The sequence below is a fragment of the Schistocerca cancellata genome, chromosome 10 (genome assembly GCF_023864275.1).
Source record: "Schistocerca cancellata isolate TAMUIC-IGC-003103 chromosome 10, iqSchCanc2.1, whole genome shotgun sequence".
Lineage (NCBI taxonomy): Eukaryota > Metazoa > Arthropoda > Insecta > Orthoptera > Acrididae > Schistocerca > Schistocerca cancellata.
Window position 1 is genome coordinate 140,281,879 of NC_064635.1, and position 20,821 is coordinate 140,302,699.

General features: G+C 44.7%; 1 protein-coding gene across 1 annotated transcript in view; it reads left to right on the top strand.

Annotated features, from left to right (window-relative positions):
• Positions 1–18,014, top strand: part of LOC126106199 (speckle-type POZ protein-like) — a 56,796-nt gene extending 38,782 nt beyond the window's left edge. Inside the window, exons 2-4 of the mRNA XM_049912433.1 lie at positions 4,483–4,652; positions 4,779–4,826; positions 17,485–18,014. Of these exons, the coding sequence (XP_049768390.1) occupies positions 4,565–4,652; positions 4,779–4,826; positions 17,485–18,014 (666 nt within the window). The 5' untranslated portion in view covers positions 4,483–4,564. The remainder of the gene's footprint in view (positions 1–4,482; positions 4,653–4,778; positions 4,827–17,484) is intronic.
• The last annotated feature ends 2,807 nt before the right edge of the window (positions 18,015–20,821 follow it).

Below are 20,821 nucleotides of genomic sequence, written 5' to 3' on the forward strand. Positions count from 1 at the left end.
GAGGTCATCGGTCCCTTGGCTTACACACTACTTAATCTAACTTAAACTGGCTTACACTAAGGACAAAACACAAACCAATGCTCGAGGGAGGACTCGAACCTCCGACGGGAGGAGACACACAGAGCGTGGCAAGGTGCCCTAGACCACTCGGCTACCCCGCGCGACGTGGAAGATGCTCATAAGAAAATAACGCTCTCTAATTTTATCATTCACGATTATAAACTAACTGCTAAGAAGGAACAATAAAAATTGTTCGTCAATAATAGAAATCTCACGTGTTGGCTCCATCATTAATGGAACTGTGTGATAGTTGATGATCAAAATTAATTAATTGCGAACATTTTAATTGAAAGTGTGACTTGATCAACATTGAGCATTGAAAGGAGTGTTTTGCCCAATAAAAATAGAAAATGCTTGCCGTGTTCAAACCTCCCTCATGTCAACTTTTTTTTTTTTTTTTTTCACAGTTCGCTTTATTCAGATTTGTGTCTTGGTCGTGGCGTAACATTCGTCTGCTGCAGCGGGGTGTAAGGCAGGGACCTATAATGACAGTTGATTCTGCACAACTACTCTATTAGAAGCCAAAAGGAAGTGGCTTTCGAATGGGGACCGCAGACGTTTGGTGATGAGCCGAAGAGTCAACCGAATCCTCCACCGGAAAACACGTCTGGTGTGTCATACACGGCATTAATGGCAGCACGTGTGTCATATAATAGCAGTCTCTTATCGAAGCACCTAATTTGTATGACTGGTAAGTGAGTGGGATAGCCGTCCTTGCCCGGCATAGGTGTTCATATCAATGTGAATGTGATCGCTCCCAAGCAAATGATGAAAAGATCGTAATTTGTCACATCAGCTGCAACAAATGAACGCAAGAGCTTCACAATCACACGTTTCCTTGTGCTCTGTCAAAATATATGTTTTTAAAGTTTTCGAAGTTGCGTTCCGTTTTGGAAGTCTCGAGTGTTTAATTGCTTTGTCGTAACGCAGTTCGCACCCGTTCATTTATTGTTTTCATTTCTGTGAGCCGTTTGTCTGGTATTTCGCCTGCTCTCACTATTCATCACATTTACTTGTGACGATAATGTATTCTTACCGTATGATTTATAGTCTATGTACAACCAACGTATAGTATGACAACTGCCAAGACTCCAGAACGAGAACAAACTTTTCAATGACTGGACGGAAAGATCATAATTTTGTGAAAAAAAAAAATTATGTGGCACAACGGAGGTAAGAACATGGTTCGTCTGCATAGTACTCCAACACAGTAACCACTACACTACAATGCTGTTCCTGTTTCTGGTACAGTTTGTTCACGCAGAGTAGGTTCATCCCCAGCTGAAGTCGAATACACTACAGACTACGCGTCCGTACAGACGAACTGAACGTACACGGAGTGTAAGTCGGGCGAACGGGGTGGGCAAGTAGTCGGTCCACCTCCACCCGTCCAGCACTCGGGAAAACATGTATCCAGGTGCCTGAATGTGCAGGAGCACGATTGTGCATAAAACACAGCGTTTATGTGGTAGCTCGCCTGCTCTCACTATTCATCACATTTACTTGTGACGGTAACGTATTCTTACCATATGATTTATAGTCTATGTACAACCAACGCATAGTATGACAACTGCCAAAACTACAGAAAGAGAACAAGCTTTTCAATGACTGGACAGAGAGATCATAATTTTTTGAAAAAAAATTATGTGGCACAACGGAGTTAAGAACATGATTCGTCTGCATAGTACTGCAAACAGTAACCACTACACTACGATGCTGTTCCTGTTTCTGGTACAGTTTGTTCTCGCAGAGTCGGTTCATCCCCAGTTGAAGTCGAATACACTACAGACTCTACGCGTCCGCACAGACGAACTGAACGTACACGGGGTGTAAGTCGGGCGAACGGGGTGGGCAAGTAGTCGGTCCACCTCCACCCGTCCAGCGCTCGGGAAAACGTGCGTCCAAGTGCCTGAATGTGCAGGAGCACGATTGTGCATAAAATACAGCCTTCTAAATGCTCAGTCACTGCAGTACGCAAGAAATCTGTCTTGTCCTGTCCAGTAAGGCCCGCATCTCGTGGTCGTGCGGTAGCGTTCTCGCTTCCCACGCCCGGGTTCCCGGGTTCGATTCCCGGCGGGGTCAGGGATTTTCTCTGCCTCGTGATGACTGGGTGTTGTGTGTTGTCCTTAGGTTAGTTAGGTTTAAGTAGTTCTAAGTTCCAGGGGACTGATGACCATAGATGTTAAGTCCCATAGTGCTCAGAGCCATTTGAACTATTTTGTCCAGTAAGTTTAACTGAAAGTATGTAGGGTCGCAACAAATAGTCGCCAACAATGACTGCACAGATCTTAATGAAGAGCCTCCGTCGGCGAGCCGATTGGGCAGCTGCGCGGCTGATTTGTGTCCACTCACAGTGTATTAGTTTCGCGGATTCTGGATTCCGGCCCTTGTGAGCGTCGCTTCATCTGTGAATGAAACAACAACTGCCAAGTTTCTGCGCCACAGCACATTGCTGAAGGAACCACCGCCAGATCGACGCTTTCGTGTTAACATCCTCTGGTACTGTACATATTGACTTGTCACTGCTGCCTGATGCACGTGTGAAAACTGCCGTGTTTACAGAGGTGGCGATCAAAAATGTCTTTAGGTCTCGTAATCTGCGCAGTGGGTACTGCTCGTGGTACGAGTGACGCGCCTCCAATGCATTGCCAGCCGACAAACGGTGAATGCCGTGCGTGGTCGCGAGTTGTCGGTTGTAGGTTTCCAGGCTGCAAACGACGGCAACAGGACTTCCAAACCACGCCGTACACACCTTCGCTAATGGCTACGGATATCTTTACGTTCCTGGTGCTAGTGTGCCACTTCAGAGCTGACCGCTCGCCACAGTGACTAACCACGGACATGCCGTCAGCTACGTACACGAAGGGCGAACACTGGCTGTATACTTCCTGTGTGCGTGCTGAAGGATGTCAGGGCCCGTAACAGCAACGTGCTCGAATAACTCACAAGGCAACATTCCCATCGCACCTCCCTCAGATTTAGTTATAAGTTGGCACAGTGGATAGGCCTTGAAAAACTGAACACAGATCGATCGAGAAAACAGGAAGAAGTTGTGTGGAACTATGAAAAAATAAGCAAAATATACAAAGTGGGTCGTTCATGCGTAAGATAGGCAATATTAAGGGGAATGTGAGGCGATGAGCTCCGTGGTCTCGTGGTTAGCGTGAACAGCTGTGGAATGAGAGGTCCTTGGTTCAAATCTTTCCTTGCTCGAATATTTTAACTTTTTATTTTCAGTTTATGTGAAAAACTCTTATGTTTTCATCACTTTTTTTGGAGTGATTATTACATCCACAAGAAAACCTAAATCGGGCAAGGTAGAATAAACTTTTCACCCATTCGCCAAGTGTACTAGTTAGGTGGGTCGACAACATATTCCTGTCATGTGACGCACATGCTGTCACCAGTGTCGTATACAAAATATCAGACGTGTTTTCCTGTGGAGGAATCGGTTCACCTATGACCTTGCGATCAAATGTTTTCGGTTCCCATTAGAGAGGCACGTCCTTTCGTCAACTAATCACACGGTTTTGCGGTGCGGTCGCAAAACACAGACACTAAACTTATTACAGTGAACAGAGACATCAATGAATGAACGGACAGATCATAACTTTGCGAAAATAAAGAAAGCAAAATTTTCAGTGGAGGGCAGATTTGAACCTAGGACCTCTCTTTCCGCAGCTGTTCACGCTAACCACAGGACCACGGCGCTCCTCCCCTGACATTGCCCTTAATATTGCCTATCTTACGCATGGACGACCCAGTTTGTATATTTTGCTTATTTTTTCATAGTTCCACACAACTTCTTCCTGTTTTCTCGATTGATCTGTGTTCAGTTTTTCAAGGCCTATCCATTGTGCGAACTTATAAGTAAATCTGAGGGGGGTGCGATGGGGATGTTCCCTTGTCAGTAACTGTGTGTTTGGAAACCCATGTTGATACAGCCTTTTTTTTTATGAGGAGTCCATTCCTGAAGGTCTGCCATCGAGTTTTGAAACATAAGTCTTGTTGCAACCCTTGTTCACAGTACGAGGAGCCCTTAGCGGCTCGCCATCTCACAAGTGTTCATGACGTCGCCTTTCCGGCTTAGATCTTTTTTACTATGTGGCTTGTAAGTACTGCATCTTTTCGAGTCAGTACAAACTTTAATTTTATTAATGTACTATATACCTAATGTTTTAGTACAGTTAGTCTCATTCTGAAGACGACGCTCATAGTAGCGTCGAAACCAGGTCAATTTTGACTTAATATTTGTGACCGAGGGCTTATTTGTTACAATATAACACCCTGTATATTGTGCGGAACAAAGTCGGATAAATCTCTTCAAAAGATGTAATCCAAAAAATTTTCACTAGCTAATTGGCAAGAAAGCTTGTTGATTGAAAATTAGTTTTCTAACTATATACGTTCATAAAATTACAGGTAGTGCAACAGTGTGCACATTTGGTGAAGATATTTTGAGGGAAACGTTCTTTACGTGGCGTGATACCTGTGTCCTCGCATTATGAGCTGCACAAGCGTTACTTGGTTCATCCGCATTTTTGTGGCATTAGTCACAGTTACCAGCTACAGTGACGCAGACTCAATTTCAGGTAAAAATATTAGTTTTTTTTAAGTTGATATAAGTTAGGGTGTGATACTGAATAACAAATTGTATACGAAGTAATAAAATAAGTGTTCAGATTTTTCTTTCACGTTTCTGTGAATTTCTTTTTTAGGATCTGATCCTGAAGTCACAGTCTACCGTTCAAGAGCCGACAATCAAGGTAATATTTGCTTCCGTTATTCCTATAGACATTTCATGGTTCAGAACTCCATTTGATGACAACTGCTTTGTGTCGCGTGGGAGTCAAGCGATTATTATGAACTATCCTTGTAACATTTCTGATGTTTAGTCTTTCATTGCTTTTGGTATTATAGGCTACCAGATAGAATGCTATTTATTTAAGTGTTGCACGCATGTTTCATAGAGTCTTACAGCGATATTCGTAGCCTCGATTAGAAAAGTGTAAGTATAGTTTTCACATAAGGTTTTTATAACGCATCGGTAGCCATCCCAAGTGGAACACGTGCTGTGTTGTGCATTACATTTTATGTCGTTGTTGTGAGATGGCGTTCATCTTTGGAAAGCTAGCATTAAAGGTGACAGGGAACCAACTAACAAGCGACGTCTTTTGGCTCGAACGGGAATTTGTGTTTAAACATTTCCACACTCACCCGTCTCACGTTTCTATCCACTCCTGCGCCGGCGTGTGATCGTGTCGGTCTCGGTTTGTACACAACAGCGCTGGCAGTCTTCGAGGAAGGGAGAGGTAACACGCCAGTCGGTCAGTAGTTGACGTGTTTAGTATACGTGTCAGTATTGTCATCCATGTATAGCGAAATGACCGAAGCCTTTAATGTTGGGAAGGTTTTAAATATTGAACGTCCATTTCGAGGAAAAAAGGCAAACAAAAAACTGAGATAAAACAACACATGCTGTCCCAATTTGACATAGCAACGAATGGACACTGCGCCCATCAGTGCAAAAAGCAAGACAAGTTTAAGTGTTCTTTTGCTTCCGTAGTACGTCTCAAGAGAGAATACATAATGTACGGCAGACACGTCACCTTTGTCATCTCAGCCAGAGACCTACAGAATGACCAAGAGAATCGCCAAGCTGGGACCCGTTTTGTTGAAGAAGTAAACCATAAAACTGCAAGTTTACCGATACAGCCACACTGCATTTGGAACACTGATCAAAGTGAATTTGATTATCGACTTATTTCTGATGCGACAGTACCTAAAAAGGGCGTTGGTCGAGTCTGAAAACGTTGAAACCCGTAGTAATACAGTGGTTGTTGGATTTTCAATGAGTGGGCGCCTTCTCTGGATGATCTGGAAAACTGCAACAGATACATGTCTGGGACATGTTTTATCAGATTCACCAGATCAATAACAACAAAATAAATGGAAATCGTGCTTTACTTTAACCTTGTACAGTTTTTGCGATGGCTTGATACTAGCGAAGTTGCTAAGTTTCAAGCAAAATCTTTTATTAACCGTGCCTCGGTAACTAAACATTTGCGGACCTATGTTTATATTTAAATATTAACATATCTTCAGGAATCACGCTGTGTAATGAGAATTATAACCATACATCTTACAATAATTACAAGAAACAATGAGACCAGACAACTGAGGCTATGATGCCATAGCCAAGTCACTACAAGTTATGCCTATTCTTGCCCAAAAGTTCATTCCATGTCCTAATGCAGCATAGATAAAACTACACCAGGATAAATACCGTAAAATATTCTTGCGATGTGTCCTGCTGTGACACAGTGATCATATGGCTGATACAAATTCCCAAGTCTGAAAATGAAACATACATATGTATATTTAATCATTGTCATGGCGCAAACTCCCATGAGATAAACATAAACCTCACTGTAGTGTATCAAACACAGCAAGCTTCCATATGGAATACAGCACATAATTTTACTATGTTCCGCAAAAAGAAAGTCACTGTACTTTCATGTAGCATTGACAGACTACTAACTTGCTAACATTGCTCCATTTGCTTGGTAACCCATTGTGTCACTAGAGAGCATGAACATAGTATAGAAACACAAGAAACAAAATTGGACGTACACAATGTACAATATGGTGTAAGGCGCTGCAGTCATGGTCTGTGTGGCTGGTCCCGGCGGAGGTTCGAGTCCTCCCTCGGGCATGGGTGTGTGTGTCTGACCTTAGGATAATTTAGCTTAAGTAGTGTGTAAGCTTAGGGACTGATGACCTTAGCAGTTAAGTCCCATAAGATTTCACACACTTTTGAACATTTTGTAATGTACAATAACAGGCGCTATATGGCGCCCTCGTCAAAGCTTAACGAAACTAGTCTCTAGTTGAAACATAAACGCAGACTGTACACTGGTATACAATCCAAAACATTGCTATACATTGTTTACAGCTTTGAAATTAGGTAGCTCAGCATACTCGATAACATATGATAACAAAGAAACGAAGTTTCGTCTCAGTACACCATTAAAACAACCAGAATATTGTTGTACATACATTACAAAATGCCAGTCCCACGCTTACCATTAAGCCAAAGCCCAAAACCACCTCTGTCTCCTTAAACTTCTCTCTGGCTGGACATGGGGGTTGAACTCCTCTACTGTCCTCCACACCCACAAATCCTTGATCCGTCCCATCCTCTGCTATGCCATTCCCGTCTGGATATCCGCCCCCCTCCCCCAATTCTAAAGTCCCTGCAGATCCTTCAGCGCCATGCACACCACCTCGCCTTCCCTATACACCTCCCGTCCCCCCTGTGGATCCTCTATGACCTGATTCCTTTCCCCCGTCTGCTCCTTTTCCTCAATCATATCCACACCCTCTACAACTCCCGCCGACTTGATCCCCCTCATGCCCTGGTAGCTCCTTTCCAATCCCCGCCTGCTGCCGTGGCTTCACCGTTGTGTCCCCCCTACCCTCCATCTCTACACCCCTCATCTCCTTTCCCAAGGTGGATTCCGTCAAGTCCCCCTCCTGGATGATGCCCTCTCTCCCTCCATTTATCCTTCATATCAACTCTGATCACCTCCCCCTCCCTCCCTCTGTTCTTTTCCTGGGCTCCCTCTCTCATCCAGTTTTTTCCTGCCTACCCTCTCTTTGACTCCATTCTCTCCCCCCGAGTCCTTTTGACTTCCTATATATCCTCTCCCTCCATAAGTTCCCCATTTTTTCTTTTCCTCTCCTCCCCCCTTTTTCCCCCCTCATCTGTCCGGGTCCTCCCCCCTCCCCTCCCCATCTGCTGTCATGTCTCCTCTATAGCGCAGTTTTAAGTGAGTGTTCAGTGTTGTGTATCCCCTTTCAGTGTTGCAAACAGACACCATACTACCGCTAGGTGTGTTTTTAAACTCTAGCAAACAGAAACCAAACTCTCGCCGTGTCTTTTAACTGTGCCTGTCTAATTACTGTGTATTTTAATCAGCATCACCCACCCTTTGTTTCTAACTTTTAAATTTTCAACTTTTCGCCATGTTCCAGTTTTCAACAGTCTGTGTTTTATGGCCTGTTTTTATTGTTTTGATGTCTCCTCATTATGTCTTTAACTCTTCTGTAAGCTGGAGAGCGGCATATTACGCTGCTTCCAGCCCGTCCCCCCTCCCCTTCTGGGAGGAAATCGAAATTCAATAAAGGAAAAAAAAACTTCCCATTGAAATGTTGTTTCTTTCAGTCTTTCACACAGACAACTACAAAACAAATTAAAATCCTATTTACTAGAGATAATAGGTGTATCATGTCGAAACACTATGTATCGCAAGTGTAAAGGGGTAGATGTGTTGTGCCCTCCTCTTCCATCCAGTTCTGAGCTTTCTGCCAATTTGAGCTTCCCTTGTTCGTAGCAACTCGCCACCACTATCACTTCATCGAAGGCAGAGTACAACCCATGTTCGCAAACTGCTCATCTCTTTCGTGTCAGCCTTTCCCGTTTCCTGACCCAGCGCCCACTACCCTGTTCAGGACCTTTGCCGTCTTGTCTCCTGACGTGTCCAGCCTGAAGACAGGGATTCCTGTTACCCTTCCCCCCCCCCCCCCCTAAAGGTCCTTTACTGCTCCGCAGCACTATATGTGGACTACAGTGTACATTGTGCTATGTTTATATCTAACAAACACAAAACCTCAAACATCCTCTTATGTCCTATGTCTTAACACTCACGGATTTCCTGTCCTTGGTTCGTCTGCAACCTCCCATCTGCAACATCCTTTTCGCTTTTTTCTTTTGTTTCAGCCCACAACTCCTGGAATAACGTGTGGACGCGTTGTAAACGGTTTCAGACGTCCCACATGTACAGACGTCCCAGATGCACAATCGTCATCCTTGTCGACAGATGGATTTTTTACTGGTGACATAGTTTCCACAGTTTGATATGGCCCCTGATATCTTGCAAGATATTTATTTGCTATCCACTTCAGAGGATAGGAAGTCGACAGACGTGTACTGCGGCGTTCTTAATGCATAGCTCACTGTTTCTTCTTGTTTTTCTAGTGCCTCGGTATTAGCTCCGCACACCATGTTCCGTATTTCGCTTACACTCTTGCAAACTCTTTAGGGATTCTACTGTTTTACCCTTCTCGGCTTTTAACATGTCAAACGGTGACGGCATCTCATATTCTACCTCATACGGTGACAATCCTGCACTCGTAAGCTGCTTCGAGTTCTATTCTGAGACCACACACCTTAAACAGACATCCCAATCGGTATGCCGTGCGCCCACATAGTATCCTAACATTTTCCCTATAGCTCTATGAACCCTTTCCATTCCTCCATTAGCTTCAAGATATACATGACTGTTTGTCAACACAGCCAGCACAATTCTGAAAAAACCCGACATCAATTTGGTTGCCTGATCTGTCTTATCATCTCAGGTACTCCGAATTTCAGTATCCACTTGCGCCACTGTTTCTTCATGTTGGTTGGGCGTCATGACCATTTCCATGTATCTCGAAAAATGGTCTGTAATCTATACTAGATACTTGTACTCTGCAGGTCTTACGTTGAAAAAATCCCTCAGTCCTGATCAATTCGAACTGTCCTAATACTTACGGTAACCTCTGGAATGGTACTCTTGTCCGACACAAATCCACTCTCTGTGCACACTATATGCTATTCGGCACATATTGATCCACGTCCACCTTCCTATTTTCCCACCAGTTCCTCTCCCAGTACTCTCTTGGCAGAGCCGCATCCCCCACGACTGGCTCACAAGTGATCAAGCGTTTCCTGTAACCCTTCAAATCCCAACTGTGCTGGTACCACCACTCTCGGTTTCAGCTTAGTTTATGCGCATAACAACCCATCCTGCACACAAAACTGTGACTGTTTACGGAACTTTTTGTATTTGTCATCCATCTCCTGTACTGTCTGCCATGATTTGAGCTCATTACCTCTTATTTTCAATACAGCTACTTTCCTACACAATCCACCTGAGTTTCCATGTCACTTTCCTGGTTTATGTATGACCCCGAATTCGCACTTTATCGTACTGCTCACCTTGTCAACCTACTGGATGGATTTTTCGACCTTAGCAACCATTTCAACGCTGCATGATCCATTATCACCGAAACTTGTATCCATTGAGATAACACTTGAAGTAGGTGATTCCATATACATGACATAACATTTCGTTTTCCGTCATGGAGTAATTATTCCCTGCAGAGTTCGTTTGCTTTGATGACCCACCACACAACAGAATGCATGTTAGGACACAACACATAACAGAATTAATTCGTTATTGAAATTTGGAATCAATAAGAATGGACTCGCCGTCAAAGTATCTTTCACTTTCTTAAGAGTACACCGGAAATCCTCTGACCATACACACTTTGAATATTTCTTGAGCAATAATTGCGTTAATAGTCTGGCAATATCTGCAAATCCTTTTAAAAACATTCTATAATAATTTCTGATGCCAAGTCCCTTCACTGTTTTGGGTACAGGAAATCCACGTATGGCTTTTACTTATCTTGAGCCCATCTTAATCCCCCCTTTTACTAATTTTGTGACAAGGGTGGGCCATCTCCTCTAACACAAAATTACACTTCTCTGTACTCAACGTTAAATTTACTGCCCCTATCTCAGGACTGCCCCCCTTGGCCACTGTATGCACTACATCACGTCACTCGCAAAGACGGTTATATTATAAGGGTACACCGTGCGCACACATGGTTTCAGTGCTGAGAGAGCCCCGTCAAGCAGACTCTGGAATGTTGCAGGCTCGTCGCGTTTTCCATCCAAAAGGCATCCTCCTGAATTGATAATGTCCCCAAAGACGAAGAAAATGCTGTTTTAGGTCGGTCTTCCAGAGCCATTTCTAACTGATGGTAGCCGGTATTTGAGTCCATCGTCGAAAAATACTTGCACTGTCGTAAATAGTCTAAGGTTTCTGCGATGTTCGGGAAAGGGTATCCATCACAATGTTGGTATTCAAAGAACGACAATCGCAACAAAACCTATAGTTTCGTGATCCAGCTGTTGATTATTTGGGTGCAACGACAATTCTGCGCTCCCTCCCCCTATGGGCTATTGCTTCCCTTAATAGTCCCTTCCTTCAGATGCAGATAGATGAGATGCTCCAGAACTGGCTGCAGGTACCTCGGTACCCTGTATGTTTGCTGCAAACTGGTGATTCATTGCAAATTAGTATTTTGTGCTGCGTTGTATGCGCTGCTGGCAACAGCCCTTTCGGAAAAAATAAATGCGTAAATTCCAAGAGTCTCTCTAGGTGCTTCCCTTCAGGTTGTAATGCAGTTTCAGTGGCGTTTTACGATTGTTTTTTGAGCATCGCCACTCCATGATACCACATTAGCCAGTAACAAACCCTTCGTTAACTTAAACTTCCTGGCACTGTATTTATCTACGAATACAGAACATTTTCCCCATTTAGCTTTTGTACACTCACTTCTCATTGAGGAACCTGCCTGATCCAGTACTTCATCAACTTCCAGTGGTCCCAGACCATACACAACGTCTGTACCGATAAGTTAGACATAACAGTGTAGTAGAGTGGTTTGCCAGTAGCCTTAGGTACACGATTGTGTAAATCGAGCCGTAATGTGATTGTTCACGGTTTGAATGGTTTTTCATATCTAATGGACTCCCCTACTCTCCCCCCATGAACCATGGACGTTGCCGTTGATGGGGAGGCTTGCGTGCCTCAACGATACAGATAGCCGTACCGTAGGTGCAACCACAACGGAGGGGCCAGACAAACGTGTGGTTCCTGAAGAGGGGCAGCAGCCTTTTCATTAGTTGCAGGGGCAACAGTCTGGATGATTGATTGATCTGGCCTTGTAACGTTAACCAAAATGGCCTTGCTGTTCTGGTACTGCGAACGGCTGAAAGCAAGGGGAAACCACAGCCGTAATTTTTCCCGAGGACATGCAGCTTTACTGTATGATTAAATGACGATGGCGTCCTCTTGGGTAAAATATTCCGGAGGTAAAATAGTCCCCCATTCGGATCTCCAGGCGCTGACTACTCAAGAGGACGTCGTTATCAGGAGAAAGAAAATTGGCGTTCTACGGATCAGAGCGTGGAATGTCAGATCCCTTAATCGGGCAGGTAGGTTAGGAAATTTAAAAAGGGTAATGGATAGGTTAAAGTTAGATATAGTGGGAATTAGTGTAGTTCGGTGGCAGGAGGAACAAGACTTTTGGTCAGGTGAATACAGGATTATAAATACAAAATCAAATAGGGGTAATGCAGGAGTAGGTTTAATAATGAATAAAGAAATAGGATTATGGGTAATCTACTACAAACAACATAGTGAATGCATTATTGTGGCCAAGATAGACACGAAGCCCACTCCTACTACAGTAGTACAAGTTTATATGCCAACTAGCTCTGCAGATGACGAAGAAATTGATGAAAAGTATGATGAGATAAAATAAATTATTCAGGTAGTGAAGGGAGACGAAAATTTAATAGTCGTGGGAATTCGGAGGAGGAAAAGGGAGAGAAGGAAACATAGTAGGTGAATATGGATTGGGGTTAAGAAATGAAAGAGGAAGCCGCCTGGTAGAATTTTGCGCAGAGCATAACTTAATCATAGCTAACACTTGGTTCAAGAGTCATGAAAGAAAGTTGTATACATGGAAGAACCCTAGAGATACTAGAAGAAATCAGATAGATTATATAATGGTAAGACAGCGATTTAGGAACCAGGTTTTAAATTGTACGACATTTCCAGGGGTAGATGTGGACTCTGACCACAATCTATTGGTTATGTAGATTAAAACTGAAGAAACTGCAAAAAGGTGGGAATGTAAGGAGATGGGACCCGGATAAACTGAAAGAACCAGAGGTTGTACAGGGTTTTAGGGAGAGCATAAGGAAACAATTGACAGGAATGGGAGAAAGAAATACAGAAGAAGAAGAATGGATAGCTTTGAGGTATGAAATAGTGAAGGCAGCAGAGGATCAAATAGGTAAAAAGACGAAGGTTAGTAGAAATCCTTGGGTAACAGAAGAAATAATGAATTTAATTGATGAAAGGAGAAATATAAAAATGCAGTAAATAAAGCAGGCAAAAGGAATACAAACATTTCAAAAACGAGATCGACAGAAAGTGAAAAATGGCTAAGGAGGGATGGCTAAAAGACAAATGTAAGGATGTAGAGGCTTATCTCACTAGGGTTAAGACAGATACTGCCTACAGGAAAATTAAAGAGACCTTTAGAGAAAGAAGAACCACTTGCAAGAATATCAAGAACGTTGATCGAAACCCAGTTCTAAGCAAAGAAGGGAAAGCAGAAAGGTAGAAGGAGTGTATAGAGGGTCCATACAAGGGCGATGTACTTGAAGACAATATTATGGAAATGGAAGAGGATGTGGATGAAGATGAAATGGGAGATATGATTCTGCGTGAAGAGTTTGACAGAGCACTGAACGACCTGAGTCGAAAAAAGGCCCCCGGGATAGACAACATTCCATTAGAACTACTGACAACCTTGAGAGAGCCAGTCCTGACAAAACTCTACCATCTGGTGAGCAAGATGTATGAGAGAGGCGAAATACCCTCAGACTTCCAGAAAATATAATAATTCCAATCCCAAAGAAATCACGTGTTGACAGATGTAAAAATTACCCAACTATCAGTTTAATAAGTCACAGCTGCAAAATACTATCACGAATTCTTTACAGACGAATGAAAGGGTAGCAGTGGTTAGGAAGTGAGACAGGGTTGTAGCCTATCCCCAATGTTATTCAATCTGTATATTGAGCAAGCAGTAAAGGAAACAAAAGAAAAGCTCGGAGTAGGTATTAAAATCCATGGAGAAGAAATAAAAACTTTGAGGTTCGCCGATGACATTGTAATTCTGTCAGAGACATCAAAGGACTTGGAAGAGCAGTTGAACGGAATGGACAGTGTCTTGAAAGCAGGGTATAAGATGAACATCAACAAAAGCAAAACGAGGATAATGGAATATAGTCTAATTAAGTCGGGTGATGCTGAGGGAATTAGATTAGGAAATGAGACACTTAAAGTAGTAAAGGAGTTTTGCTATGGTCGAAGTAGAGAGGATATAAAATGTAGACTGGCAATGGCAAGGAAAGCGTTTCTGAAGAAGAAAAATTTGTTAACATCGAATATAGATTTAAATGTCAGGAAGTCGTTTCTGAAAGTATTTGTATGGGGTCTAGCCATGTATGGAAGTATAACGTGGACGATAAATAGTTTAGACCAGAAGAGAATAGAAGCTTTCGAAATGTGGTGCTACAGATGAATGCTGAAGATTAGATGGGTAGATCACGTAACTAATGAAGGGGTATTGAATGGAATTGGGGAGAAGAGGAGTTTGTGGCACGACTAGAAGAAGGGATTGGTTGGTAGGACACGTTCTGAGACATCGGGGATCACCAATTTAGCGTGGAGGGTAAAAATCGAAGAGGGAGACCAAAAGATGAATACACTAAGCAGATTCAGAACGATGTAGGCTGCAGTAGGTACTGGGAGATGAAGAAGCTTGGACAGGATAGAGTAGCATGGAGAGCTGCATCAAACCAGTCTCAGGACTGAAGACCACAACAACAACAGACTCTCCTACACTGGCAACCCTTTCCTCAACTGAAAACGTTTTCCCATTAAGCTCCGCAATGCACTGTGCAAGTCGATTTTGGCACAATGCTGATGCAAGAAATCCGACTCCATAACCGTGTTATAGCCTTCGCCTGTGGCACACCTTCCACACACTGCCATGCCTGAGCAAACTCCACGTCCAGCAGTCCCAACGGTGACATCTTCATCCCTCACTCCATCCCATCTGTACTGTGGTGGCTGCCACCACCAGATTTCCACTGGCAACAGGTACATTCACCGTCCATCCAAAAACATCCAGCAATTCCTCTTCCCCACTTCTCACACCATCTGCATACAATCTTATAGCATCTAATTTTACTACGAATATCTGTAGGTGGATTTCAGGTTCCTTTTGGCGTTTAACGCCTGCTGCTTCTCTGGTCCTGTACCTCTGAAACTACCATTACCACCATTCTGACCTCTGCCCCTATTCCCACAGTTTCATGGCTATCAACATCACCTCCACATATGACCCATCAGTCCACAGTCGTAACATCTTATATTATCTGAAGACGATGCTCGTCCAACTTGCAACCAGATCGACATATAAGTTTCTTCTCATTCTAGTGCCAATCTAATAGCTGCACACAAACCAAATGGAACTGCTGTTCGCACTCTCCTCCACATTTCCGAAGGCAAACTTCTTAAAAATGCGAAAAGGGCATTCTGTACATCCTAACACAAAATAACTTTATTCAGCATAGTATTTTTCCTCTACTTATATATACAACCATTAACATTGCTCATCCTGTGCACAAATTCTTTTACCAGTTATTCATACCTCTTTGATACCATGTGCGACTGTTCTCTAAATGTCTGGTATTATTTTGCTTGCTATATCTTTGAACTAGCCCCCTTTTAAATTCTTCAAGTGTTTCAGCTCCCTTGAGAGCCTCCATATAATCCGCATAAGCTTTCTCTTCTCCAGTTACTTTTAATTTTGTTACCCTCAATAGTTCCATGTGAAAACATCCTACCATCTCTGCCAAATTTCTAAGACTACTGCAGTACCAGTTGTAGGTAAACTGGTGGAGACGGTTTGGGGCTACACCGCGTGGTGCCAGTTAAAGAGATCTGTACTCACCAACAGTTTATAATGACACCCCGCCATACCTCACTAGAGGAAGCAGCAGCTTGGCAGCGGCATTCGGCCACCTAGTGAGTGCTGCACCCCAAAATGCTTACAGAGCACAGCAAGGGCCAGGTGTTTGCTCGCGACACAAGTGCTTCCGTCAGTGGTGACTTTAACTTGGGGCGACCTCATCTGGCACTGACCGTCTGCATTGTGGCTCAGCTCGTGAATTCTGCACAGTCCAGAAGGCAGCAGGCTGGCGGTGTAATGGGACGGACCTACTTCACCCCTCCCCCCTCTGCACCCCCTACCCCAGTCTGTGGCTGGCCAACTTCTTCCCAGGGCTGATGCTGGCCTGTTTTGGCGATGGCTCCAGGTGCCACAGGACAGACTGCCCTTATGCGGAGTCGACCTGTAGCCTGCAAAGAGGAGTCCACAGGGTGTTCACACGATGCACTGCCGTGGCGTCAGAGCTATGACTTCATTACAAAGTGGCTAAGTACATATGTTGTTTGGGCTTTGCTATGCCTTACAGCAAAGGTGCTAAACATATTGGTGGCTGCTGGTGTAAAAAGACTTGTGTCATCTACCAAGTGGGTACTGGTCCCCCTGCTTATCCGGGTGGAAACATGCTTACCTGCCATGCAAGCGGTCCCTCGTACGATTCCTGGCCGGGTCGGACATTTTCTCCACTCAGGGACTGGATGTTGCATTATCCTCATCATCATTTCATCCTCATTATGATATCATTCTCATCACCGTCGTGCTAGTTGCCCAATGTGGTGTCGACTGAAATAAGCCTTGCACTTGGCAGCCAACCTTTTTTTTTTTTTTCCTTGGGTAGTACTGTGTCACATGTTTCCATCCCTGCTATCCTTGCTTGCCTTGCAGTACTGGGATGTATGCATTATACAGTGTAACACCCACACAAGCCTGCAGGTGGAGCTGTGACTACTCGCTTTCAACTTTGCTCATTTGTGACCAAATGTGGGCGGTATGCTGCAGTGTGCTGAGTTACCTCAAACAGAATGACCTCTCCCATGGAAACCATCACTGTTTACAAAAATATTGGTCATTAGAACTCAACCCGCACTTTTCTCACATGGCATCCTGAGACCATCGACGTTAAAAGTTTAATATTTACCTGTACGACAAAGTCTACTCAGACAAGCTTTGATGTTGTCTTAAGTGACATGTAATAGACAATATTTATGAACTTTTGCATGATACAAACCTGCCTGTGCCTCATACAAGTAAAAAATGTTCAAATGTGTGTGAATTCCTAAGGGACCAAACTGCTGAGATCATCGGGTCCTGCTGGCCGGTGTGGCCATGCGGTTCTAGGCGCTTCAGTCTGGTACCGCGTGACCGCTACGGTCGCAGGTTCGAATCCTGCCTCGGGCATGGATGTGTGTGATGTCCTTAGTTTAGTTAGGTTTAAGTAGCTCTAAGTTCTAGGGGGCTGATGACCACAGATGTTAAGTCCCATAGTGCTGAGAGCCATTTTGAGTCATCGAGTCCCTAGACTTACACACTACTTAAACTAACTTATGCTAAGAACAAGACACACGTCCGTGCCCGAGGGAGGACTCGAACCTCCAGTGGGAGGGGCCGCGCAATCCGTGACATGGCTCCTCTAACCACGCGGCCAGTCCGTGCGGCATACAGAGGTTCACTGTGTGGGAGGGGAAAGGCCTGCACAGGGATCCCGTGTTTTAGAACCGCCGACAGCGGACCTGGCCCCCCTGCTGGACTCCGGGGTCGGCGCCGTGGTGTGGCTGGTGGCGGGCGAAACGCGCCTGGTGGCGCACAGGGCCGTCCTGGCTGCCCGGAGCCCAGTGCTGGCCGCCATGTTGCGCGACGACACGCCGGAGGCCAGCAGCGGCCGGATCAGCATCTCGGACGTGGAGGGCCCGGTGCTGCGCCAGCTGGTGGCCTACATGTACACCCTCCAGGCCCCCCAGCTGCCCGACGTGACCCCACAGCTGGCGGCCGCCGCTGACAGGTACGGCCTGCCCGCCCTGAAGGCAGTGTGCGAGCAGCAGCTGGCCGCGCAGCTCTCTGCGGGGACTGCGGCGGCTGCAGCTGTGCTCGCGGTTAGGTGCACCTCTGACAGCCTCAGGCAGACCGTCGCCGACTTCGTGAAGGCTCATCTATTCCACATGATGCCACACACGGTGCGCGCCAAGCTCCGAGATGTGACTGAAGCGAGCCATCAACACTCTGATCCATTTGCTGAAACGAGATAAGTGACAGATGAGTCACTCGTCTCTGTCGTTTCCAAAGCTACAGTATTCACCACCGAGTATCCACAAATGCGTCTGTGATGTAAAATGTACTTTCAGTGAAGTTCATTTCCTGGTGTTTCATAATGCTTTTTTTGATTCCTCATAAAAGATATGTGGTGTGCAGACTGTAAGACCTTTGGTACACACACCATCAGATTATTTGACTTGTCGCTCTAACGAAGTAGGCGAGTGTCAGCAATATGTCTCATGGTCTTATCGTGGTGTGTTTATCTTCTGCCGTTAGGTCAGACGATAGAAATGCCACTTGCACGCTTAGAGTAGCAGATTGACGGTGACCAACTTTAAACAGAACTTGATTAATTTTCACACACATTTATTAAAATAATAACAAGCATAAAAATTACTTAACTTGGTTCAAAATGGTTCAAATGGCTCTGAGCACTATGGGACTCAACTGCTGTGGTCATAAGCCCCCTAGAACTTAGAACTACTTAAACCTAACTAACCTAAGGACAGCACACAACACCCAGCCATCACGAGGCAGAGAAAATCCCTGACCCCGCCGGGAATCGAACCCGGGAACCCGGGCGTGGGAAGCGAGAGCGCTACCGCACGACCACGAGATGCGGGCACTTAACTTGGTTCTGGATGCTATTTACAATTGGCAATCTGAAGTTCCTTTGGTCTTGGTACGTTAAGCTTATTCTCACATATCTCTGATACTTGACAAAGTGTCTATATATTTATCTTCATGGCTATGTACAGGAATATGATAATCTTCTTAGGTGCAGACTGAAACTTGACTATAGACTGGTACAGACTAATGCAGACTGATACAGACTGGTGCAGACAAATGCAGACTGACTAATCGGGGGTCTGTACACTCGTTATAATACCTTGCGTGTTCAGGTATCACTGCGCGAGTGTGATCCGTGAGGAGAAAAGGTTCTACGTTAGCAGCAATCTCATTGGCTGCGTTACATATTAATACGCGAATCGGCGGAAGCAGAATTTGGTCCGTCTCTAAGGCAGCGCCATCTCGTAGTGTTGAGATGGACGAGCGCTGCGCCTGTGCTGTTGTGCTTAGCAGGGCGCGCTCTAGTGGGAAAGTTGTGTACGCGCTGACTACGCGGAACTATGTACACAACAAGATTCATCTAATCTCTAAACTGAACTGCATGTATTAGGAGATATACTATGTGATTAAAAGTATCCAGACACCTGGCTGAAAATGACTTACAAGTTCGTGCCACAGGCAAACGTTCAATCAGCAGCTGGATGGCCGCCCATTCCTCACAGAGTGCTGCACCGAGGAGAGGTATCAATGTCGGTCGGTGAGGCCTGGCACGAAGTCGCCGTTCCAAAACATCGCTAAGGTGCTCTATAGGATTCAGGTCAGGACTCTGTGCAGGCCAGTCCATTACAGGAATGTTATTGTCATGTAACCACCGCACCACAGGCTTTGCATTATGAACAGGTGCTCGATCGTGTTGAAAGATGCAATCGTCATCCCTGAACTGCTCTTCAACAGTGGGAAGGAAGAATGTGCTTAAATGATCAATGTAGGCCTGTGCTGTGATAGTTCCACGCAAAACAACAAGGGGTGCAAGCACCCTCCATGAAAATCACGACCGCACCATAACACCACCGCCTCTGAATGTTACTGTTGGCATTACACACACTGGAAAATGACGTTTACCGGGCATTCGCCATACCCACACCTTGCCATCAGATTGCCGCATTGTGTACCGTGATTCGTCATTCTACACAACGTTTTTCCAGTGTTTAATCGTCCAATGTTTACGCCCCTTACACCGACTGAGGCGTCGTTTGGAATTTACCGACGTGGTGTGTGATTATGAGCAGCCCCTTGACCATGAAATGCAAGTTTTCATAGAACTTGCAGTTTGGAATTGCTGTGTGATGGCCTGGATAGATGTCTGCCTATTACACAGTACTACTCTCTTCAACTGTCGGCGGTCTGTGTCAGTCAACAGATGAGGTCGGCCTGTACGCTTTTGTGCTGTACGTGTCCCTTCACGTTTCCAATCCACTATCACATCGGAAACAGTGGACCTAGGGATGTGTGGAAATCTCGCGTACAGACGTAGAACTCAAGTAACACCCAATCACCTGACCATGTGCAAAGTCCACGAGTTCTGTGGAGAGCCCCATTCTGCTCTCTCACGATTTCTGATGACTACTGAGGTCGCTGATACGGAGTACCTGGCAATAGGTGGCAGTCCAATGCACCTAATATGAGAAACGTATGTTTTGGGAGGTGTCCGGATACTTTTGATCACATAGTGTAAGTTAGCTAAGAAAGATTACGGGAGAACCGAGTTGGTAGCTTCAAAATTATTTTGGCGTTCTTTGCTCTCACTAGTTCTATTAAATTGCATTTGCACAAGAAGCTCTTAGATTCTGACATGAAGCCTCTAAGCAAAAGATCAGGAGCCATTCTAGCAGTGGAGCCAATGATCTGCTGTTTACAACAGTTGAAATGTATAGTTTGTAGCCAGAGTACGAGAGTCTGGAATGTTTATTTTGTGTGTCGTTCACGTCACTGTAAACATGTTTATCGTTGTCTTCTGTCTCTGATACTACTAACAATGGGATATCTAGAATTAGCATAATCCTGCATACAGGAAAGATGCAGGTGTGTCACCCAATACTCGCACCAGGATCTCTGCAGCACACTGCAATATACTTCAGGGGTGTCTGCAACGTATTTAGAATTTCCCATTCCTTATGTTGCCATGCTGTAAATCCTGACCTATGGAAACATTAGGTGTAGTGAAGCGAAT